Source organism: Siniperca chuatsi, linkage group LG21, assembly GCF_020085105.1.
Source record: "Siniperca chuatsi isolate FFG_IHB_CAS linkage group LG21, ASM2008510v1, whole genome shotgun sequence".
NCBI lineage: Eukaryota > Metazoa > Chordata > Actinopteri > Centrarchiformes > Sinipercidae > Siniperca > Siniperca chuatsi.
Window position 1 is genome coordinate 21,419,713 of NC_058062.1, and position 25,521 is coordinate 21,445,233.

The 25,521-nt window shown below is 40.1% G+C and overlaps 1 protein-coding gene across 1 annotated transcript; it reads left to right on the forward strand.

Annotated features, from left to right (window-relative positions):
- nfe2l1a (nuclear factor, erythroid 2-like 1a) lies at positions 1 to 25,007 on the forward strand. Its single transcript, XM_044182140.1, has 10 exons — positions 1 to 100; positions 4,996 to 5,052; positions 5,301 to 6,036; positions 7,543 to 7,734; positions 19,105 to 19,287; positions 19,675 to 19,743; positions 19,842 to 19,988; positions 20,109 to 20,256; positions 20,746 to 21,444; positions 21,584 to 25,007. Exons 3-10 carry the CDS (start codon positions 5,755 to 5,757, stop codon positions 22,573 to 22,575), a joined length of 2,712 nt encoding a protein of 903 aa, XP_044038075.1. The 5' UTR covers positions 1 to 100; positions 4,996 to 5,052; positions 5,301 to 5,754; the 3' UTR covers positions 22,576 to 25,007.
- The last annotated feature ends 514 nt before the right edge of the window (positions 25,008 to 25,521 follow it).

Below are 25,521 nucleotides of genomic sequence, written 5' to 3' on the forward strand. Positions count from 1 at the left end.
CACAGTCTGCCCAGAATAGCAACTGAAGCCGGGACAGTGTGACTGTTAGAGAGCAACAGAAACGCTCTGACACACGGCTGAACATTCAACAACCCCTCTGGTAAGACACATTCCTATGACATTTTCATAGTATTCTTAAAAACTCATATGAACTCAGAAGGGATCTCATAGTTTGTAATCGCCAGAGAAATCACTATAATATTCCTGTAATGTTCCTAGAATAGCCTATCTTTGTTTTTCTGCGAGTCTACAGTCTATGTTTTACAGGATTTTACTGTTAGTAGTGTGGCAGTGTTTTCTGTGCTTGTTAGAAGTATTTTGTCAAAACGTTGCATGATATTTCTGTAGCTTCCATGTCATAAATGTGGTGCAGCTGTCAGTTCAGTGAGTGATGAAAACATTGTGTAACCTGTTGCTCCAGCTGATCTACAGATACATTTCCTTCCGATTCACACGCAGAGAGTGAAACATGACAGTAGTAACAATTACCACAGAATGACAATAATTCTGTTGGACTGGACAAATATATTAATATTTACGTTAGCTAATGTTTGTGCAAGGCATGGTCCTGTATTACATTACTTGACCACCAATGGTGGAATGTCACTAAGTGCATTTCAAGTGTACTTAAATACAAATTTGAAATACCTGTACTATATATATACTGAGTATTTTGATTTAATGCTATTTCTACTCCAATACAATTCAGTGGGAAATATTGTACTTTTACTCTACTACATTTATCTGACAGCTTTAATTACTGGTTACCTTACAAATTAAGATTTTGCATACAAAATATATGATAAGCTTATAAAATATGATGCATTGTTTTAGATTAATATAATAATATATAACATAAATTACCTTCACCTCCACCAACTACTGCTTCTTATATCTTATTCCACCAGTAAGTAGTACAACACACACAGGGGCCATTTTTGTGCATTATGAGTACTTTTACTTTTGATACTTTCCTACACTTTGCTACTAATACAAGGAACCTAATTTTTTTTGTTGATTCTGGCGGCCCCTGTGGACAAAAACGGTTGTGTTTCCACCGCCTTGTGTCGTAAAGATCTTGATCTGGTTAGATTGTGCATTTGTTTTGCCCAGCTGTTTGCAGGATGCATAGCGATGAGGTAATGTATCTATTTGTGACTATGTAAGACTAATAACTGTAATAAGACAATGGTGAAACAAAGTAAACTTTGTTTTATTAAGGTTACCGTTCATACATCTAGGTTACAGGTAAACCTACAACTAACAGATTTGGTTGCGCGGTAATAGTAATTTTGTTTAAAAAGCTAAAGTTATCAACATTCCCTAGTAATGTTATGTCTTCGTAATAATAATAAGCCAACAGCAAGCAGCACAGTAGCAAGTCCAACATAAAATGTTATGTTATAAGCCAGTTGTATTACAGTAATGTCCTCCGTGACCTATACGGTCCATGTTGGCCTACCTTTTGGTCTTGCTTGTCTTAGTTCTTCAAAACAAAAAAACTAATCTGCACCATACACCTCCATTCCACATCTTGCAATCTACTCGTTTTTTTGCCTGTGGTCTATCACTGTCCCTTTTTCCAGTATCGCCGAGATCGAAAAGTGGCTGATAGTATGCCACTAGTGGTTCAGCGGCAAATGCCGTTTCCTAAGGGCACGTGCTGCTTGAAAGTGGCAGGCCACTGTCAGACTGTCACACCAAATCAAATCAAAACAAGTTCTGCTGTAAATGTATATTTTTTCTGTCTTTATTGACATGTATATATGTATATAGTCTATATATATGCCACTGGACCAGGAGTGGATGATAGCAACGTTACTAATTCAAAGTATTTATGGTGAATAATAAATAATATGCCATACCTATGCCTGCGATGTGGAGTTTTACATGATGTAATGTGTGATCGCATTCTACTAATACAGTAAACATGCCAAAAATAATACAATTTTTATTTGGTTAGTTGGCTATTTCTGTTATGGATAAGTCAGACTGGCTATGGTGGCTAGGCTAACAAAAGTTATGTTAGCTAAGGCTAGCGCTAATATTAGCTTTGAGTACATCGGCAAGGATGCTAATATTAGTGCTAGCCTTTGCTAACATAGCTATTGTTAGCCTAGCCACCATAGCCAGTCTGACTAATCCATAACAGAAATTTAGAGCCAACTAACCAAGTAATACTTGAATTTTGGCATGTTTAATGTAGGCCTATTAGCAGAACACGATCACATATTACATCATATAAAAACTACACATCGTGTGCATAGGTATATACATTGTCAATAAAGACAGAAAAAATATACATTTACGGCAGAACTTGTTTTGATTTGATTTGGTGTGACAGTTTAACAGTGGCCTGCCACTTTCAAGCAGCACCTGCCGTTAGGAAACGGTATGTGCAGGTGCAACATAAGCGGCATACCACTGTAGGGACCAGCATATTCCGCTGAACCACTAGTGGCAAACTATCAGCCACTAGTGACTTTTTCTGTTTGTTGATCCTGCCCCAGTATCAGCCATAACCATAAAATATAACGTAAAAAATTAAATTCTCTAAAGAAAAATCTCCTGCAGCTTCCTTTTAACTGGCTAACATACTACTCACTCTGAAACTTTGCCTGAGAAAATATAAACATAAGCACTTCTGGTCTGCCTGCCGTAAAGCATTTTGTCTAATTTTGTGGGGAATTGGACCCATAACAGGCATTTAGAATACCCATATAGAAACAGCGAATCTTCTTGCTGACCTTCTCACTGATGGTCTTGTTTGCTTATGTAGGTCGTATAGAGGCATCAGTATTAAATTGAGACTGTTTCATAACCAGTTAAAAACTCCTTGTAGTACGTTTAAGTACTTTGAGTAACATATTCAATAATAGTATGGTATTGCTATGTTTACATGATTAAAGTATCTGAATACTTAATTCACCACTGTTGAACACAACAATAGCAGCCAATTATACTGTAGCCTGCTAGTTTATATGGCATTAGTGTTAGATCAGAGTACACAAGACTTTTACACTAATAGAATAGAATAGAATAAAACTTTATTTTCCACCAAGATGGAAAATTGTCTTTGTCCATCTGACAGTTCATTAAAACACACAGCACATAACAACAACACTAACAGGAATAAAATACAATTCACAAAATGTAAGCAGACAAAAAACAACAAAAGAAAACAAAGAATGAACAGATAAAGATAAAGATTTCTTTAAAAATTGAGTAAGCCAATTGCCTGTGGGCTTCTTATGTTATTTGTTGTCAAAGGCATCCTACAGTATAACACCTACATACCCTAAAGTTACACCAGACTGTGTTACCACGCAGCAATAATAAGACCCTAATGTCCTCTAGACCACACAGTACAAGATTACAAGACTTGACTAGACCATATATTAGATGATAGCGTACACTACAATGAACTATAAAAATGTGAGTATTCTGTATAGTTAGTTATTTATATCCCTGGATCTTGTGCTGAAAAGTTTTCAAACTCCAGTTATAGTCAGCTGTTCCATTGCAGCTTCTGTAAACATGTTACCATAGCATGAAAAGTAAACCCAGTGACTGGAGGGAGGGAGGAGACAGGAAGAGGGTTTTTCCAAGCAAACACTGGCAATTACATCATGTGGCTGCAGTGAGGCAGCGCAGGGCAGGCAGGTGGTTACCAAACCCTTTCTAGAAGTAGGTCGAAGTTACTGAGAGTAGTAATACAGGCCGGCTCTTCCCTGTCTGAGTGTCTGTCCGCCTTATCTCCTCACACAAACTGTCAAACCTCTCAACTACTGCCTCTCTGCAGGTCAGGCCGCACTGACAATGGAAGATTAGTGTTGATAACTGTAGTGCTGTTATTATTATCACTAATACAGTGGTGGCAATGTTATTGTGCTGTAGTATCATATTAGCAGTAACTGTACGCTATTAGTAGTAGTGATAGCAATAGTTGTAGTAGTAGCAGGAGTTGAAGTAATAGCAGATGTTTAGTTAGTAGTAGTTGTGAAAAAAATGCTAATACACTAGCAGTATTCAGATCCTTTCTTTGAATATCTTTATCTGAATTAGTGGTAGAGCGGGTCGTCCACCCATCGGAAGGTCGGTGGTTCAATACCGGCTTTCCCCAGTTCATATGTTGAAGTGTCGGTGTGTGAGTTTGTGTGAATGATTAATTAGTTTCTTTGTACTGATGAGCAGTTCTGCCATCAGTGTATGAAAGTGTGTGAATGAGGTGAATGCAGATGTGAAGCGCTTTGAGTGGTCGGAAGACTAGAAAGGTGCTATTCAAGTACAGTCCATTTACCATCTAATTACAACAGTGTAAAAATGCTCCATTACATCATTTATTAGTTTTCTTGCCGAACGTTAGATGAGAAGACTCTTATGTCTGTATGTTAAATATGAACCTACTGCCAGCAGCTGGTCAGCTTAGTTTAGCATAAAGACTGGAAACAGGGGAAACAGCTAGCCTAACACAACGTGTCATTTTTGCTTTTTTAGTTTTTGTATGGATTAAACAAATGAGATATAACATCTTTAAGGGGAACTACCCTGATTTTACACATCAAGTCTGTTTACAGGTGTTACATTATATAAAGTTGTATAAAGCCTTGTGTCTCCAGAGGGATCTGTGTGAAGTCTAATAAATTGTCACATGAGTCAGTATTGGTTGGGGCTGAAGACTACAAGTTTAAAAATGAAAAATATCTGGGGGTTTGGAGTTGGAAAGAAGTGAGCTGACCAGACCTCTGCAGCACGGTGCTCATCTTTGCTTGAGGCTAGAGTCTCAAGGCTACATTAGCCTGCTCCTGAATTTCAGACTGAACAGTCAGCAGCTGAGATGCATAGTGGGTAATGGAGTCACCTAGTTTTGACAGGAAAGAAGAATGTGTGGAATAAAAAAGATGATATCTCTTAAACTGTCCATCATGAGTCCAACCAAACATAAAGATTTGTTCCTTTTCTTCTGTTCTGTGATTGTTAACTTAATATCTTTAGGTTTTGGACTGTTGGTTCGACAAAGCAAAATATTTGAATGCATCAACTTGTGCTATGGTAAGTTGTAATCCGTTATTCACTATTTTCTGATATTTTATAGACCAAATAATAAATCGATTAATGGAGCAAGTAATTGTCATATTAATCCATAATGAAAATAATAGTTAGTAGTTAGCAGTTCAAAACATTAAGCATATTAACATCACAAATTATATTTGCAATAACTTATAATAATAATATAATATAATATTTGGCCTGTGTAGTCAGTCCTCTGCTCTGAAGTAAGCTGCTCTCTTAATTCACAGGAAGAAACGTTTCCATGAAGAGCAACAGGTTTTGGATGATCCTGTAAGAACGGGAAAGTTTCACAGTCAATCTTTGTTTCTAGATATTTTTATCAGCACTGATGAAAGAAGAGTCCCCCCCCCCACACACACACACACATTTTTTACACTTGGACACCGAGCAGCTATAACAGTTATTGAGTCTTCCCTACCAGAGCTAAAAAAGAAAAGAAAAACAAAGTAAAGAATTTCCCAACTGGTTTATTTTTAGACTACCAAGGACATTTTAGAGAATTGTTTTGTTGTTGGAACCAGAGGGCTGTTTAGCCCTTCTCCTTACACGGGGAGGTCAGCAGTGCCTGACAGATCTTCTAGGGACTTTGCCCAAACACACTACAACAGAAGAGACACTCAATGTGGTGGTGACTGAGCTGAGCCCTGGACCCTTTGCACGTCTTCTGATGTACCAAAGAACATGCTGCACCTAAAGAAATACTTCATGGAGGGCCTTATCCAGATGGCCATCCTGCTCAGCCTGTGTGGGGTGAGGGTTGACGTGGGACTGGAGCCCTACCTGCCTCCCTCCTGGCACGAGATGATCCTGGGTCCGACCTCTGCACTGACCCAGACGCAGTTCCACAACTTCCGCAACAGCCTGGAGGACGCCCATGGCCTGCACCCCAAGAGTGTGGACCTGGACGGGTTCTTCACGGCACGGAGACTGCTGGGCTGGGTCCACTCTCTGGACAGACTACAGGTAGGAAAACATGTCTATCGCCATCTTTATCTATGTGGTCCCATTCAGATGGAATTAAAATTATAAGGTACAAACGGTATTAACATTTAGCTGTTTACCTGTTGCTATGTACAGTTTCTATTTATACATTTAGAAATATGATTTTTTTCTTTTTCTTCTTTCTTTTATTTTTTTCTACATTGCAGACTCTCAGGATTAATGGAATTGTTTTTTAAGTAAATATACTCATTCACTTTCTTGCCAAGAGTTAGATGAGAAGATTGATACCACTCTCATGTCTATACTGTAAATATGAAGCTGGAGCCAGCAGCTGGTTAACTTAGCTTAGGTAAAAGTCTGGAAACAGGGGAAAACAGCTAGCCTGCCTCTGTCCAAAGGTACCAATAAAGGTAAAAAAAAATCTGCCTGCCAGACAACCAGTGGAGACTCCAGGAAGTCACTGCTCCTGGCATAGAAATAGTCCTGCTCATAACCCCCCGTAAAACCACAAAGTGTCGTTTTTACTCATTGTCTTTTTTTGTGCAGATTAAACAAGATATACGGTGTCAGTTAGTGAGCTTTAGAGGTGCTGGTAGGTGGATTTAGTTACCTCTGGACAGAGCCAGGTGAGCTGTTTCCAGTCTTTATGCTAAGATAACCAGCTGCTGGCTCCAACTACATATTTACTGTACAGAGTCACGAGTGGTATCGATCTTCTCAACAAACTCTCGGCAAGAAAAGAAATACACGTGTTTCCCAAAATGTCAATCTATTCCTTTAACAACTGCATCTTTGTTTGCTTCTTTCTTTTCTTATAAATAGTTGGCACTTATGAGTGGTTGTTCCTTTGATGTTTCTGTAGGGAGAAACAGCTAGCCTGGCTCTATCCAAAGGTAACAAAATCTGTGATGGTTGCCTGCTAACCTCACGGTACCGAAAGGACACCAGGAAGTTCTGTTTCACCGTTTCCATTCTTTATGCTAAGCTAAGCTAATTGGCTCCTGGCTGTAGCTTCATATTTAGCATACAGACATAAAAGGGGTATCGATTTTCTCATCTAACTCTCGATAAGAAAGTGAATAAATATATTTCCTAAAATGTCAAACTATTCTTTTAAGTAGAGACATTTCTCTTGCCCACATTATCATTCCTGGAGTCACAGATGTTTTTTGCGAAAAAAGGTGGTCATAAAGACAAGACACTATTCTTTTAGGGGACTCCATTAAGTAATTTATTATTGAATGTTCTCCAATAATCTAATGCCTTTCCTTTCCCACATTTTATTAAAAAGGTCTTCCCTACTGAAAAAAAGCTGTTATGGTTCCAAATTTTAAAATGTTTTACATATTGTGTCTTTGACTCCTATTGTAAGTACCCCGGCCTTAAAGTTATGGAGCATGTGAGCTATTGTAGGATCATAATGTAATGAGCATTTCTTTGGTAGGAATACCACTAAGTAGATACTCATGTATTTTAGAAGAAGAAAAATGTGTTGAATTTTGAAATGTTTCATACCTTTCTCCACAGGTTCCTCACGCAGAGCTAGAGACATGGCTGGTCCAGCAGGAGCCAGATCCTCTCCCTGTGGGATGTCCAGACCAACCCTCCCCACTGGAGAGAGCACCTGCTGGGGCACAGAGAGACCGAACTGCCCCGCCTGTGGAATCCAGAGCTGGACCTGTTACCCTGCAGGAAGAAGAGGAGGATGAGGGTAAAGAGGTACAGCTGTTTCATTCACACTGTGTTCAATAACATTTAGGATTTATGTTTTAGCTTTAATTTAGATATTTCAATTTTGGAGATGTAGCATATTTTTTGGGAAACAAAGCTGAAGTCTAACTGCCAAAACCCAAGCTGTTGTCTTGTGTCTGAATGGGTTGAGTTATCACATACCGAGCAGCCTGCAATGGGTTCTATGGTGTTGCGTTCTTTGTACATAAGAAAAGTGAAGGATGTCTGTTTTTGAAAGTTATCTGTACTCTCCAAAACCACTACTATTAATGGAAACATTGAAGGCAATACATTCCATGGTTTATATATACTGTGCAAGAGATCAAATGACTATGTGTAATGTGAAGGATGAACTCAGACTCTGCAGTTCCCCTCAGCTCTACAGATCTTTTTAATGTTTTTAGCTCATTGTTTTGGATTTCATGTCACCACTTAAGTGTTGTGGTTCAATCTCACCTCTTTCATAGCATTGTTTTTGGCAGCAGCAGGCAGCTGTTTTCAGTGAAAAAGCTTTAAAAAAACACTGTACGCTAGCTGTTAATTGGCGACTGGCTGGTAAACATGCAGTAGTAAAGCATTTAGCAGCTAATAAGCCAGATATTTTTCTCAGGAGTTGGTGGAGACCAAAAAGTTTGGACTCATTGTGACTCCAAATGAATGTGAATGTTGCTCTGTGTCTGCTGTATTTATACATAGGCAAGAGCTTGCTAACAAGTTCGTCATATCAACTAAAAAAGTGATACTATGTCAACGTTTTGTTCACAGCTTGTTTCAGCTGGCCCCAAGAGGCCAAAAAAAATCTGTTATTGCAAGTCTAAGTAACTATTTTAGACTTAACTTGGTTTCACAAAAAAAAAACGCAGCTAGATTAGTGCCATAGAAACCCTATTTCTTTTTTATAAGAGCTCATGTGCTGTCTGATTACAACCAGAACTGATAATAAAGTGTAAAACAATTTCTTTTAGAAGTCAAAATCATCTGGTTTCCACAGCCGAACAGCAGTCTGTGACACTCACAAAGTCTGTTAGAAGACTACTGGCCTACCCAACATGCCACAAAGTAGCAGTATAAAGATTTATGAATGAACCGAAGACTCATCTATTTATTTATATATAAATTATATAAATTAGTGATGTGGAGAAGAGTGCCCTTTTTGTTTTTGTCACTAAAACTGAGTGTAATGTCATGTGAGATAATGAGTCAGAGTCAGATGAGTCACCAGGAAACCTCAGATCACCATAGATGACCTCACCAGGAAAATTAAGCAATACAATCAGTATTCAATTCAATTCAATTTTAGCGAGCACAATGCAAATTCCACCTAGAATTTTAAAATAGTAAGTAGAGTTGAAATACAGTAGAAACACCCTGCTGAAGAGAATACATTTTAAATAAACACACATACACAGATGCAGTGGCCTGGGATTTACAGACCTTTTCAATCATTCATTGTGCCTCTACCTCAGTAACCTAAAAACAAAACAAAACAAAAACTGATTTATAAAATGCACGCACCTCTGCTGGCAATGTTAATTTTATAAATCACAGTCCACCTGGAAATGTGCCCACGTGGATCAGCCTCATATCCCTCCCTCTCCACGCGCACATTCAACCATAAATGATCATTGCAAAGCACCTCATGAATATTGATGCATAGAAATTAGCCTTCTGATCAATTGTTCTTTACGGTGAATCATGGCAACAACCGAAGACCAAGGAAAATAATTTTTCTGACACAGAAATAGAGGTGCTTGTGGGTGAAGTGGAGGTTAGAAAGCACATATTGTTTGGTGGCCACAACAGTGGGCCCACAAACAAAAGAAAATGCAGTGAGTGGCAATATGTTGCTGCTGTGGTTAATACAGTGAGTTCATCAAACAAGACACTACCTGACATTTTAAAAAAGTGGTTAGATCTAAAAGTGGAGGCAAAAAAAAAAAGGTGGCATCCCATCATCAGAGCGTGTCTGCTACTGGTAGGGGCAAGGGCACACCCGAGCTGTCACAGCTGGAAACCCGAATGGCCTCTATACTCAAGTGTGTGTGGCATAGTGTCGGAGAAGGAGGACGACACTGACATGGCTGAGACCATAGACGAACCCGGTAAAGCACTATTTTATCTTTTATTGCATGGCTATGTAAACAATTAAACATAAGCTATGTGCAGATGGTGAAGATGTGCTGGGTGAGGTGACTGGAGAAGGCAGAGTGGGTGTGGCAGTCACCGCGGTGCCTCCAGTGCACTCTGTGCGCCTGACAGCACAGTCATGTTCACTGCAGCGATTTTACACACAAAAACTATATGAAAACTAAAATCGTACTTTGTGATATATGCACAGTATTAGAAGATATTATTAAAAACTAATGACACTCTGTTTTGCAATTCTTTAATGCTATTTGATGCAGCAAGTAATATAAATAATGTTAGCTAGGTTGTGGGTTAGCTTAGCTAGGTTGTGGGTTAGCAAACTGTCGCTACAGTTGGTGCTGCGAAGCTAAAAGCCAGAGAGGACAGGACGGTTTCCCAGCCAACAACAACAACAACAACAGCATATCTTGGCAAACTAGAAAGTAGTTGTCCCTGGGCAAGTCATTTAACGTGACACACAAATCATGGCTGGAATAGTGTTGTGTGGCTTGGTCAGAGCCACTTTCTTTATTTCCCATTTACAGAGCCAGGGCTGTGTACAAACACCAGATGTTTTTAGCGCACATACTGAACGGACAGCTAGCAGACCATGAGGAGATATTCGCTGAATTTGACAAAAAGACGTGTATTAGTTATGGATTAGTAAATAAATTAAATCATTCAAAACACAAACTACTTGTCACCTATCACATATATTGCTTAATGCCACGCTAATTACAAACTACTACATCCATGGAATTGCCTAATACTACTTAGCTAGATGTTTGGCTGACTGCTGCGTAATATTCTCAACATGATGAAACTATTCATGAAATCAGTCCAACATTTGATCGTGAGGTCATTTATAGTTGACTAATGTATGTAAACTTGCCACTGTAGGAACAGTGGATACATAACCTGCCAAAATGGGCTCCCAATTACTGTATCATGATTTACCGTTACTGTGATATAAAATTACATATTTCGCCCACCCCTAGCTGAACAGTACACTAATTGTAAAATTTAAGCACATTTTCACATAGTGAGACAAAACGTGTGCTCTCTTACTGTGCTGTAAGACCATTATTGAAAATTAATAATGGGTTAAATGACTCTGTGTACTGTGATAGGACTTGCTCATAGTGATGAACCCACAGAAAATTATCATACAACTCTGCAGTTTCCCTCAGCTATATGCAGCGTTTTAGCATCTTTCAGTTCATTGTTTTGGTTGTACAGTCTGCAGTTTTAACATTTTGGTTCATTCTCAGTGCTGTCATAGTGTCGTTTTTGTCCACAGCAGGAAGTTGTTTTCAGTGAAAAAGCTCTGAGTGGAGCATTTAGCAGCTAAAGAGCCAGATATTTTTCTCAGGAGTTGGTGGAGAACAAAAGCTAAATGCTAAAAGTGAGTGAATGCTGGATTTTTAAGATTTGTTAAGTTGTCAGAAACACAACTCCAAATTAATGCTAATGTTGCTACATGTCTGCTCAATGTGTATCTAGGCAACTGTTTGCTAACACTTTCTGCACAACAATAATATAAGGATAACATGTCAGTGTTGTTTTCACAGCGTTTTCGGCTGCCCTGAAGAGGCCAAATAAATACACTGACACTGCTTTAAAGGCACCTGAAGTTTGTCTGCGTTTTAAACAAGATGCATTATGACAGTGAGCTTCAGATGTGTTGCTAGGCATTTTTTTTAACTATTGACAGAGCAAGGTGGTTGCCTCCCCCCTGCTTCCAGTTTTTATGCTATCTCAGTCTCAAAGTGAAATGAAACTATCTCTTTAAGTCATATAATATAGGTGAGGGAAATTCGCTGATGATCATCTGATCTGGGTGGTAACACTGACTTCATCTTCTTGCCTGCATGAACTTACACTGTGAGCTCCATTTATAAATAGCTACACCTCAGACATGCCTGGTCAAGCTTTCGCTGATAAGACAGACTTAAGCACATATTACCTGGCTGTCAGATCTTTCAGACATGTTGAAACTGACGGCACATTGTCATGAATTACACACCAGTTACACCCTATATATATGTAAGTGGCGATTTAAATCAACCCACAGTACTGAATCACCACACAAAATCACTTTCTCTTCATTTAATTTACCTTCACTTCACACCACACAATCAGGGTTGGTGGAATCTTTTGGTACATGTCAGCAACAACATACATATGCAGGCAACAATAGACCAGGTAGCAGGACATATTTAAAAACTTAATTTTGTTACTTAGTTCATTTGGTGCATTTAGTTAATTTTTGTCTTTTTTAACAGGTTTTCTAAAAAGTTAAAAAAGAAGATTCATTAATTCAAGGGGAAACCACATTGATGTTTCATAGAGGGGGCGGATGCACAATGGTTTCATGGGAAATAAGTATTAATTTATATGGTGACAGCACCATGTGTGTATGATAGAGACTACCAGTCATTGAAACATGGCTGCAGAGTGAGCTTATTAACCCAGGGAACAGCCTAAATTTCTTTTTGTTTTTTTCTGGTAGTATTACATACATACACCATCAAATGTGTATAGCCAGTTGTCTCAAGCCCCTTCACTGACATACACTTCCAAACATTAACAGTACATGTTTGACTTTTGCTTAAAAAAAGACAAAATACAGATTCTGGTTCATTAAAGTCTGAATGAAAAAACAACTAAGACAAAGAAAAATGTTTTGAAAGCAGGAAAACCATATTCAGTGATGGAAAGCAAAGAGGGAACACAGGAAACGAGAAAAACATCATACTGGGATTGAAGTATTTCAGTTTGTTGTTAAGAGCTACAGATAGAGCTCAGAGTCATTTTACAGCAGGTTGGACACACACACACACACACAGAGGACATGACAAACTTAATATAGCACATAGAGATCTAAATATATGCCAGACTGCCACCTTCTCTTCGTCAAACTGAAAGTAAACATAAACAGTGTTTTTTAAATTCTCTTCATGTATCAAATGGCACATGTACACACAAACACACCTACAGTTACACACACACACACGCACAAAACACTTTACTAGCTTCCTCCTGGCCTTGTGACTGACTTGTTTTGAAACCTGATCGCTGGCCTATTGCGTCCTGACACACATTTACATCACTCAATTTTGCAATCCCTCCTGTTTACTGCATCAACACAGACACACGCAAAGAGCCAGAGGCCTGTATGTAAACAAATGTACACAAATGCCTGAATTGCTAACTTGTGCTCCCTTATTCAGCAGTGTTGCAGGAAGAAAACAAGAAATCCTGCTTGCACCAAGTGGCATCAGCTATATAGATTAAAGGATATGAGAAAGTGGAAATGTACAGTGTGTAATTATGGACCTGAACATATTAAAAGTTGGGTTATTATGTAAAAGCTATGTCTAGTAATATGTTAATGGAAAATGCTAGATAGACTGATTGACACCAAATTTTAGTTGAAAAATATTTTATTACAAGCTTAAGTCATTTCACAAGGTTCTGTCAAAAATAATTTGGCAGAGGTTTAACTTTAACATACTAAACATATGTAGCTTGCATCCATGCTATTCTGTAGCAGGCACCATTGAAAACATCTGTACCTAACATATGTTGTTATTTTGTAGGAAAACTTTAATCACAGCAATGTAGACAGTCTAACTGTCACTGAATACTCTAAACTGATAGGACAGAGGATGTACATTAAAACCATTTAATGTACACATAGTTTGGCTCATAGACTGCCCATGTAGTAGTAGTATCATAGAATTTTGTCCGATTTCAAAACACACCTGCGTGGATTATCCTTATTCTGTAGAACATTTTTAAAAATGTGCTATAGAAAATGTATAATAAATCATATGCAGTTTCTGTATTAAACTGAGTGACAGTTGATCTGCTGCAGGAAAATTTGTATTTTCAGTTTCAAACGTAATTTGGATTTTTCTCGACCTTTTTAAACTTGTTTTATTATACCAAGTGGTTCCCTAGTGTATATGTTATCATGTCTGCTTTAGGTACATGCAGAAAGTCCTGATTTCAAAACCCAGTGGAACCATAACTTTATGTCTGCTAAGTGCAGAGCTTATCTCGTGCATAATGGCAGTTTATTCAAGCCCCCATGACTGCTGCCACACAGTGCACAGTTATAACAGTTTTTTACATTTGCTAAGTCACATTTCTCTGTAGGAGTTCGCCTTTTCAAAACTCTTCACAGTTCTCTTTAGCAACATGCAGCTTAACACAACAGTTAATCTCACGTCCAAAATGCACTAACGCAACAAAAACACTTCATACACATCCCAGTTTAGTCCACAATGATTACTGCTGTGCTGTGTGAAGAGTTTTGAAAAAGTGAACTCCTGTAGAGAAATGTGACTTAGCAAATGTAAAAAACTGTATCGTTACTCCCCACCCTGTGCTGAGCTTGATGCTTCCTTGTGCAGAGTGACGAGGTCAGAGGCTTGATGCATAATATCAAAGCTCCATATATTCTACATACACATAAAATATATTCCGCGTGTGTTGACTGACTGTACTTTTTTCTTTGCAATTGATAAAACAGTGCTATTACAGGTTGTGTATAAGATTCCATAGTGTAGAGGTTATCGTGTTTGCCTCACACGCAACAAATCCTGGGTTCAAAATCCAGTAAAACCAGTACTTTATATCTGCTGGTTGCATAGCCTATCTCAGGGGTTGTCTGTTGGATCATATTTGCCTTAAGCCATTAACATTATGACATGCAAAACCGTTGAAAGCATTTTATAGCATATTAAGTACCCTGCCCCAAGAATCGGGTATAATGAAGCAAAGCCTGTGAGCTCATTCAGGTAGCCAACTTAAGTCTGCCATTACACTCATCACTCATTTTGCAACATAAATCTAACACACCCTTTTAATCATGGAGGTATACTGAGTACTGAGTATACTCAGTGCTCTGCTCAGTCTTTTGCTGCTATGCCTGCTGCCACACTGCTTACCTGAAAGCTATGTTGGCACTTGTTGTCAGTGTTGCCATTACATTTATTTAGCTAACGCTTTTATCCAAAGTGACTTACAGTAAGTGCATTTCAACCATGTGGATACAAACAATTGCAAGAATCATGCAAGTACATCAAGTGCTACATTTAGAAACAATAAGAGATAGAGAAAGATTTTTTTTTATGCGACAAGGGCCAGTCTGAACAGATGAGTTTTCAGTCTGCAACGGACATGTGTATTGTTTCTGCTGTCCTGATGATGGTTGTGGAACCAGGACCGCAAACGTGAGGGAGTAGCAAGCCTAGGAGAACTTGGGTAGGTTGAATACCAGCCGAGCTGCTGCCTTCTGGATGAGCTACAGCGGGTGGATGGCACATGTAGGCACACCAGCCAGGAACAAGTGGCAGTAGTCTAGGTGCGAGATGACAAGAGCCTGGACCAGAACCTGCGCCGCCTAGTTAGTTCTAGAACTAGTTAGTTCAGTGTTATCAGCATAGCTGTGTTAGGAAAAGCCATGTGAGTGAATAATAGAGCTGAGTCATTTGGTGTAAAGAGAGGAGGAGGGGACCCAAAACAGAATCCTGAGGCACCCCAGTAGTGAAGCTACAAGGTTCAGATACAGGTTCTCTCCAAGTTACCCTGTAAGTGCAGTTCTTGAGGTAGGATGTGAACAGGGAGTGCAGAACCTGAGACTCTCAGTTCTTGGAGGGTGGAGACGAGGATCTGGTGGTTCACTGTGTCAAATGGTGCTGAAAGATCCAGCAAGATGGCGACCGAGGAGAGGAAGGCTGCTCTAGCAGTGTGAAGTTCCTCTGTGATGGTAAGGAGGGCAGTCTCAGTTGAGTGGCCTGCCTAAAAACCAGACTGGTGGGGGTCAAGAAGTTTGTTCTGGTGGAGATATGCAGAAAGTTGAGTGAAGACAGCACACTTGTGTGTTTTAGTATATAGCAATATAGCATTTCAAAAGCCCCACTGCAACGCCAGCATCCACCTCTAGGCTCTGGGCCTACGATCCCCTAGGGGGAAATTAGTATCATCACTTCCCATTCCCTGCTGTGCTGAGCTTGGTGCTTCCTTGTGGGGAGTGACAAGGTCAGAGCCTATACACGAAATCTACAAGCTGTACATATTCTCCATTCACATATAATGGTTATGATGTTTGCTTTACACACAGAAGGGCCTGGGGTCAAAACCCAGTGGAACCAGACCTTTAACTTCTGGTTGCAGAGCCAGTTCCACTGGGTTTTGATCCATTTACAAGGTTTGATGGGTCACAATCTGCGTTGTCGTTTAAGAGTAGAAATCCAGACATCACTCACTGGAATTAAACACAAGTATCATATTATAGTAGTCAGTCTGTATTTATTACCTCATAAACATCAGAAAACCAATCACCTGACCAAGTTGTATAATCAAGGTATTTGAGTTTTGGTGGTCATTAGTCAACAGCAAATTTTTCATGTGATCAGCATGGGTATGTCCAGAAACTGGACCAATGACCAGTGTTATCTGTGATTCTTTTCCTGCTTTGAGACTTGTATCATACCCTTTTTTGGTCTAATATTTGTGCTACAAACTACTGTACTGTATCATTGGCTTTCTTGTCATTTGCCCACTGGCACCTATTAGGCCTGGAAGAGGGTTCCCTTTTGTGGTCCTTCTGAAGGTTTCTTCCATTTGTGCTGTTTTCAGGAGGTATTCTATGCCTGCTTGAGGGGGATGTCTGTGTTTTTATCTAACAAAGAATCTGTGACATTTTTGGAGATGTTATTGATGTTAAGGGCTATTAAAATCACCTTGAGTTGACAAAGACTATTCAATGAACCATCATATGTGCCTCGGTCAAGTTCTCCCCCAGCATGTCGAGCGATCATCTATCCTGAGTCTGAGGTAATGGCTTTCAGTAAAGTGTTCACAGACTGTTGCAGATAACGCTAAAATGCTACAATAAATTTTTTTGTGGTGAAGGAAATGAGCATGACTCAAACTTGGGCTCTCTTTTGCACTCATGTAGTGAAGTAAGGCATATGTGCACAGGCTTGATCCGTATATGTTCAAAGCTACATATGTGTCTTTGCTGGCCAGCTGCTGAGGGTCTCTGGGTTTGTCTGTAAGCCCCCAGCCAGGTCAGGAGAATGTTAAAGCTATTTTGAGCCTGGCTGTCGGTCACTGGGTAAAAGAGGAGCCTTTAGGTTCTGTACATACAGGCTGGTAGTATAGAAGACAGTACTACAGCATTATACTACTCCAGTGGTTAACATGATTACCTCTTCGCTTTGTTTCTGTTAAATCTCTCTGCTGTCAAATGGGTCAAAATAAAAATGGGAAATGCTCTTTCTGTTGTAACCTTGCGTTAGTATTGTTCTACTAACTAATAGCATATGCCAAAAACATGTCCAAAAGATGTATTTAACAAATTATTATATGAAAATCCCACCATTTTCTACTTTTTTTAAAGTGTCATTTTAAGATCAAGTATGTATATAAAAATACTACCCACTAAAATGTGATCATAGATTTTGGGTTGACCAAGCCCAACCAGTCTCAATCAAGTCTTAATAAATTCCAACACATCTCCCATGAGGCCTTCCCATTAGCACTTTGTCAAAGCCTCATGGGAGCTGTAGTTGTTGAATACTAATATAATAATTGCTCTTTATGTTACTGTCTATTAGAGTTGAATATTTAGGACAAAATAATGACAATAGTAATCATCAAACACATTGGATTTTTTCTTTTCATTTTTGACAGCAGCCTTATTGATAGCTATGTAAGGCTGGAGATATACTTGCTTTTTAACCACTCATTAATGTAGACAACCGGCTGCGTCGCAAACGGGATTGTTATATACTTGCCTATGTACTTTGTGTGCATAGGTGTCATTTACACTGGGGACACTGGTGACATGTCCCCACCACTTTTTGAAATGTTACTTGTGCAGTCAACGTTGTTTATGAGTATTTTCATATTGTCAACTCTGTAGAAGCCTATGCCCTTTTGATGTGTCGTTATGTCATTTTTTTTGCCGACCCGCCATAATTATCTACTCTCACATACTGATCCCCCCATTACATTTCCTAATGTTTAAATGAAGACCGATTAAAACATGTTTTTTCATCTGAGCCCTTATGTCCCCACCACTTTTCAACACAAAGTGACCCCTTGTTTGCATGTCAGAAGAAGGAGGATTCCACTAGAGGGCACACCAGATTCAGGCCGTATAGAACTTCCGGATCTGCATGATGTAAACAATAAACATGGCGACACTCAAGGAGGTTAAATTTTGAGATCACAGCATTTTCTGCCGTGCACGGACGTAATGGTCTCTGACTTGTTTGCATTTATTTTTGCAGGTTTCCACGACTTTCAAAATGGTACTGATCTGTCGCCAACTATTTTGACAAGCATATTTGTCATATTTTGTGCAGTGACAATGACACATCATACAGATGCGGGTAATTGCGGACTTGGTCTGTTAGCTTGTCTTCAAAACTTTCCGCCATTGCTGTTGCTGCTGATGTGCCTACTGACCCCTGACCCTAGCTGTCACATCCCCATACTGCCCCTACCGTTCATATGCGTATTGCATTTTATGGACGCGTAGCGTTCATTTCTGAGGACGTGCACAACCAATGCTCCAAACGGACGCAGGATACACGAGGCAGCCATCATGCGCACGCGAACGCCTAGTTAAAAGCAAGTATAACTCCAGCTTAAAAGGTTTCATAGTGTAATGGTAATCACATCTACATTACACGTGGAAGGTCCTGAGTTCAAAATCCAGTGGAAGCAGTTCTTTGTCTGCTGGGTGACAGTTAGATGAGAAGATTGTTTCCACTCTCATATCTGTACGTTTCATATGTAAGCTGGTTAGCTTAGCTTAGTGTAAAGACTGGAAACAGGGTGGAAACAGTTAGCTTGACTCTGTCTCTGTCCAAAAGTAACAGAATCTAACTACCAGCACCTCTAAAGCTCATTAATTAACACGTTATATCTTGTTTAATGTACAAAAACTGAAGTGTAAAAATGAAAATTTTACATGTGCTGGACTATTTGCTGCCAGGCAACCAGCGGAGACTCCAGGTTACTGGTGGTGATGTGTGAATATTGTGTTTACATCTTGGTACCAGTGCTTGAAAACAGCAAGCTGGCCTGTTTATCTCTGTACAACTCAACATGATATGTTAAGGTGCTTTGGACAGTTTTTTTGAGACCCTGCGGCGTAATTGCTACTCTGACTAGATCATTCTTCATTTTTGTCTCTGAAACCAGGAAGGAACGCATCATGTACTTAATCAAAGTGGTGCTCTGGATGAGAGAGTGGAGGAAGAGGAGGACGAGGAAGACCTGGCTGGTATGCATAGGCATTACAGGAGAACAGAGGGAGGAGAAAGACCAGGAGGTTCCTATGGCCGTACTAACAACAGAGAGCTAACACAGAATGAAATAGACCAGGTAAGACATAGTAAGGATCAGATTTATTATTTCATTGTGATAACAACATGCTAAAGTATTTCATATGTGAAAATTTAAGTTCAGATTAAAATATTACAAAACTACTGGTAAATATGTACAGTAGATGAAGTTATCAGCCGGTTAGCTTAAAGACTGAAAGCAGGTGGGAACAGAGCTTGCTCTGTCCAAAGGTAGTGGTAGGTGGATTTTTGGACGTTCAGAGCGATACCACCAGCATGGCTAATAAAAAAACATGGATATCACTGGGAAAGTCAACCAGCTTGTCAAAACTGGCATTAAGTCAAACAAATACATTTCCTTGTCTTTGTTTCTCTCTAAACCTCTTTTTCTCTCCATCTTTCTCTCCCTCTATCTCTCTATTTTCAGTCTTCTTTCTCCCTCCAGGAGTGTTTGAGGCTGTTGGAGGAAACCTTTCCCTTCACAGAGGAACAACAGGTACAGCCTCTTCTTTTCTCTTCTCTTCAGTCCCTTCTGTTGTGTCCTTCTTGACCTTGAACAGTACTCAGCATTTTTCCTGCTTTCTTGTCCCTCAGTTACATGATGTTGGCTGTAGAGTGGGAGACCTTGAGCATCAACCCCCAGACAGGGAGCCCATTCTGCCCCCAATCATCCCCACTGGAAACCCTGCCTTGGACCTGGAGCTTCACTGGCAGGACTTGTTGGCTATCATGGAACCTGAGGTGACTGGGAGAATGAAAGTAGATTAAATTACATTTCACAAAATAGAAAAGGAGGGAACCGTGAGATAAGTAAGCCATGATTCGATAAATTGAGATACATTTCTTATCCTTCCTCTTCAGAACACAGGTGTTGACATGAGGACGTCATTTGACGACAACCGGAATTCGAGAGCAACTGGTACCCTACAGCAAAACTGTAACAACCATGACAATGACGTATCGGAGGCTGATCAAGAGGTCCTTCTAATGGAGACTCCCCTACAGCATGGTAATTCCATTCAGAAGCTGACATTTGTTGTAAGAATTCGTGGTCAGTATCCCCTACACTTCAACAACTCCTCAAAAATTGAGCTTGAAGGTTTATTCTCATCCTTGGAGACAGAAGGATGATTCTTGTCCTTGGAGATAGCTGGCCCATTTACTTGTTTCGTAAGCTTTAAACCATATTTAGTGGACATCCTGCTGAGCAACCATGAGATGTGGTTGACAGAATATGTCTTGAGAAGCTCCTCAAAAAGTTTCCCAAATGTTGTATATTCATGTTGACCCCTCTTCAGTTGAAGGGCTACATGTTCTTTAAAAAACAATGACTTCCCTGACACCCTTTAAAAACTGTTAATTAAGCTCAAAAATTCACAAGACGATAATCTTGTTTTTCTTATTTCCTGAATGTTCCATGAATGATCGTACCAAAAGCGCTGTCACATGTCATGTCACATGTCAACATTTTGCTAAAATGCCCAATCTTTGTCTCTAGGTTTGTTGGGGCCTCCAAGCCAGTCAGAGCTAGAGCTAGCGCCAGCCCAGCTTCCACTGACCCCCAGTGCAGAGTTGGATGACCACAATTCAGCCTTGAACACAAGGGACACTTTGAAAATCTCTAATATGAATCCCTTGCACGGTCCTCCAGACCACACAGATCTACTTGCAGAAGATCCTTCAGAAGATTTCTGCCAGGGACTAAATGCAGAAGATAACTCGAGTACCTTCAACGTAAATCTGCTAACACAAATTCTTGTGGATACCATGGAAGGCAGTCTGTGTTCACAGTATGCTGTCTACCCTGAAAACCTTCCTAGCTTTGATGTTAACTTTCATTCACGTGACTTGACACATTCTAGTTTCACCCCATCTCCGGAGGGAAATGGTATGACCCAAGACCGACTGACATCTCCCTCCAGTATCTTTCTGGTTGATGAGGAGGAGGATGTCGAGGATGAAGATGGTCTCCCAAACCCACTTAGTGACCTCTTAGAGGATGCTGCCATCTTGGATGAGATTAGATTGTTGGACCTGGCTCTGGAGGAAGGATTCAGTCCTGAGATGGCAGCCAGGCTGGAAGAGGAGGGCTACCTTGACTGTAAAACAGCCCAACAGGAAACTGACAGAGATGATGACCACTCAGACTCCAGTATGGCCTTCACAGAAGATCAGGATCAACCAAGACATCCGCAAGGTAGATAAACAGAGAGGCAATATTCCTTCTTCTATAGTAACTGTTTTTGACAAAATGTGCAACTATGTACCTTTATTTCAAGAGCACACAAATGTATTTAACATAAAACCGTAGAACTTACCTTGTTCCCTCCACCTAGATGGCGAGAATGAAGCAGACTCTGACTCTGGGCTTTCTCTGGACTTCAGCCACAGCCCAGCTTCTCCATTTGCTTCCGAGGCCTCCTCTTATTCTTCTTCCTCCTCCTCCTCTTCATCTTGTGTGTCGCCTGTGGATAGTCCCTTCTCTGAAGACGAGGACAAAGATGCTGAGGAAGGGTTAGTTGGTTTAGATATGGAAGTGGAGGTGACCATAAAGCAGGAGGAGCTGGAAGAGGAGGAGATGGGGGCAGTAGGAGGAGGATACCCTGAAGATGTTAAGAAGCCCTTTCCTCCCAACTATAGGGATCACAAGCTGTTTAATGACTTTCCTTGGCTGGAGCATATCGACCACGATCACACATACAACCAGCCCTGGTCATCTGCCTCTTCTCCACCCCTGGGCAAGATGCCCACCAAAGACACCAAATCCTCCCTGCAACATGACAATGCCAAGCCTTACCACCGTTCCTCTTCCAGACACATCTCTGAGACCAAAATGTGGAACCGGGATGAAAAGCGTGCACAAGCCCTGAAAGTCCCTTTCTCCAATGAGATGATTGTTAATCTGCCAGTGGAGGAGTTTAATGACCTCCTGGCCAATTACCAACTCAATGAGGAGCAGCTTACCCTCATCAGGGACATACGACGCCGCGGTAAGAACAAAATAGCTGCCCAGAACTGCAGGAAGAGGAAACTGGACATGCTGCTGGGACTGAAAGACGATGTGTCCAGTTTGAGGCGCTACCGTTCGCGGCTGCTTCGAGAGAAACAGGAAGCCCTGAGGAATCTGCTGGAAATGAAGCGGCAACTGGGCATGTTGTACCAGCAAGTCTTTTCCAGGCTGAGGGACGAGGAGGGGAGGCCACTGGACGCTATGGAGTATCTGCTTCATTTTGAGCCCGATGGTAGTGTCACAGTGGCTTCACACCAACAAGGGGTAGTGCTGCCACTGACAAAAACCAGCAAGAAACAGAGGGACAAGAAGAAGTGAGGAGGTGGACAAGACATTAGAAAATGTAGGAACAGGAGTGTGATCAAAACCACAAAAAAAGCAGGAAATACTGATGCGCTGGTGAATGAAGGAACACAGGAATTCTTTGTCTGGTGTCAATGGAAGGTGCTAAAAGGTACCATGAAATCCTCAAACACCCAAACAGATATCCCTGACAGTGATATTTTTATTTAAAGAATTGGTGGATGGCTGGAAGGACAGAGGAAATCAAGACAGGAGTAAGAGAAGTTCTTTGAAAGAGGTGATTATCATGATGATGTTCATGGTGATAAAACCTTTACTCCAGGATTCTTCATTATAAACATTTTCTACACTGGAAAATAACTTGAGTTCAACTCTTGTTAAGCTCAAACAACTCTGAAGTAAGTCTAGTCCACTACATAGTGGAATCAAAACAACAGATGATAGATGACCTGGGACCAGCGTTTTAAAATGCTGTGTCAATGCCTATGCACAATCCTGCTTTCTCTTGCATCAGCAACTCAGATACTTGAAAATATTGAGTTGAACAAGCCAACAGACTGATAGGCTGAATCCTGGCTGGCAGCTAATAATAGCCAAACACTTGCAGACACTACAATGACTCTGAGCCACCAAGGAAGGGTTGTTGGTACACAGGAAGGGAAGTTGTGATCATGCCCCCTTGAGCTGGTATGGGTGCATCATCTCACTTAAAGACATTCAGCAGGCTAAAGACTTGGGGACATGGGGATCAAACCTGGGTATGTTCAGTTCCCAGATGGTGCAGTAACCACAGGCCACCCCATTGCCAAAACGAACCATGCTTTTCACCAAAACTCCAAGACGTTAGGTACCATCTCGAGCAGAACCCTTTCAAATTCTAGCAAGAGAGGAAATTTGCCACCTTGCTGAACTTCTTGGAATAGTACATACGTTAAAACAGACTTCAAGTCTGGCAGTTTTCCAGGAAATTGACCCATGTTTTAAGAGTGCCACTCCTACCACTTGACTAACTTGAGAAGGTATAAATGACAATTCACAAAAAGCAAAACTTTGTCTATATAAGCTATACCAGAATGTGGCAACACTTGTTAGTAGGATATATTCATTGTTGCTTTGGGTCTCAGAGGATATGTTGATAATAATAACAAAAAGATAAAATAATACCACCATTATGCTTTAAGGTGGATATATGGTCTTTGAGAAAAATGGTGGGATGATGCGTCATCATGCATCATGGCCATCCATATGATTCAGTGGCAAATGCATTAAGTAATGAAATAAGAATGAAGAATTTGGTGAATAGGGTGCTTGCAGCGCCGCCCATTTTCACACCTGGCCACTCACTGCAGAAAACTGGTATGGCTGTCGGATTGCTGATTTCAGAAAACCAGCCTCCCCCCATGTACTGGCCTCAAGTATGGGAGGAGTAGAAAGCAAAATGTACCAATTTTTAAGGCTACGTGGATTTGTGAATGACAGATATGATTAACTGACTGAGGAATTACTCTTTTTACCCATAAGTGGTGCCTGTATTGTTTTTTTCTTGTGAACTGAAAGCAAGATAGCAATAGGTTTTACCTGTGGCTTTCACTGATGTGTTTTTGTGTATTTTCAACACACCTGTGTCTGTGAAGCTGGGGAAATCTGTGTTCCAAATGTAGCTAAAGGGTAGCCCCACTCATGACCTAAATTCAAAACCCAGGATTGGAACCTCTTATTACTCCTGTCAGATCTTTAATACATGGGATAAAACTAAACAACAACTGAGTTACATTGTCAAGCTGTTAATGTTTTAAGATTGATAGGTCAAAATGTATATCAAATGCCAAAGTTTCTCCAAACTCAAGGCTTAGTTGTGAATTGTTTGCAGTTAGCTTGTCACCCTCTGGTGGTTGTGCACATAGCTGAGTAAGACAGAACTACATGGAGATTCTGATGAAACTATTACTACAAGGAATTAAGGAATGGCAGCAGTTTGACTTCTTGATGCTTAATTACATATTAACACATTTTACCTAAATCTACAGTATTCTAGATTGTCATTGAGAAAGTCTTCTGTTCAAAAGGTATAGTTTTAATAAAGCCATGCAACTAATAATACTAATAAACGAGTTGTGTCTTATTGGCAAATTAAATTTAGAATTTCTCAGGAATGAACACAGCCAGAAGAACATTTATTTATAGCAGCTACTTCTCCCTACATGTGTAGTCAGATCTCTGACAAACATATTTAATTTGTAATGTTGTTGGTTCTTTTTAGGCAAGAAATTATCAGCTGTTTAGTGTTTCATATGGTGGATACTTCATTTTAGAATCAAACGACTGCATATGCCTGTGTAATAACCAGCATGCCCATCACTATTCAAGGACTTGGGAGCTTGTCTTCTCTGTACTATGAAAAACTCCCCTAAGTAAATAATAATAAAAATAGATTGTATTTCTTTGGAGTCATTGAGTTGCTTCTATGGTGTCTACAGTCAGAATAGCAGATATCAAGGCTATCAGGTGTGGCCATTTGCTGCCTTTCATTGTAATTCAGTCCTTAGTACAGTAAAAATGAACAACATAGAAAAGACATAAGCTACATCCCAGTTCAGTGGCTTTGTCTCTCAAAGTCCCTATTTCTAGACTGAAATATGTCATTGAGGCTGAGAAAAGGGGACAGGACTCTCTCTCTCTCTCTCTCTGATGGCTGCCCACCCTGAGTCTGGTTCTGCTCGATGTTTCTGACTCATTTTTCCTTGCCACTGTCGCCAAGTGCTTGCTCATGGTGGGATTTGTTGGGTCTGTAAATAATATTATAGAGTATGGTCTAGATCTGCTCTACAGGACAAGTGCAATGAGATAACTTGTTATCAATTGGCGCTATATAAATAAAACTGAATTTTATTTGTTAAACTGGGAAATACCGTGTGGCCATGTTTTTGTGATTAGGTGCTCATAAGCTACTGGTACAACACA

Bases quoted from the DNA above. Each gene is read 5' to 3' on its own strand.
- nfe2l1a (XM_044182140.1), top strand. From the start codon at position 5,755: ATGCTGCACCTAAAGAAATACTTCATGGAGGGCCTTATCCAGATGGCC. The intron at 6,037-7,542 runs GTAGGAAAACAT...CTTTCTCCACAG, and splicing joins ACTCTCTGGACAGACTACAG to GTTCCTCACGCAGAGCTAGA. The intron at 21,445-21,583 runs GTAGATAAACAG...CCCTCCACCTAG, and splicing joins TCAACCAAGACATCCGCAAG to ATGGCGAGAATGAAGCAGAC.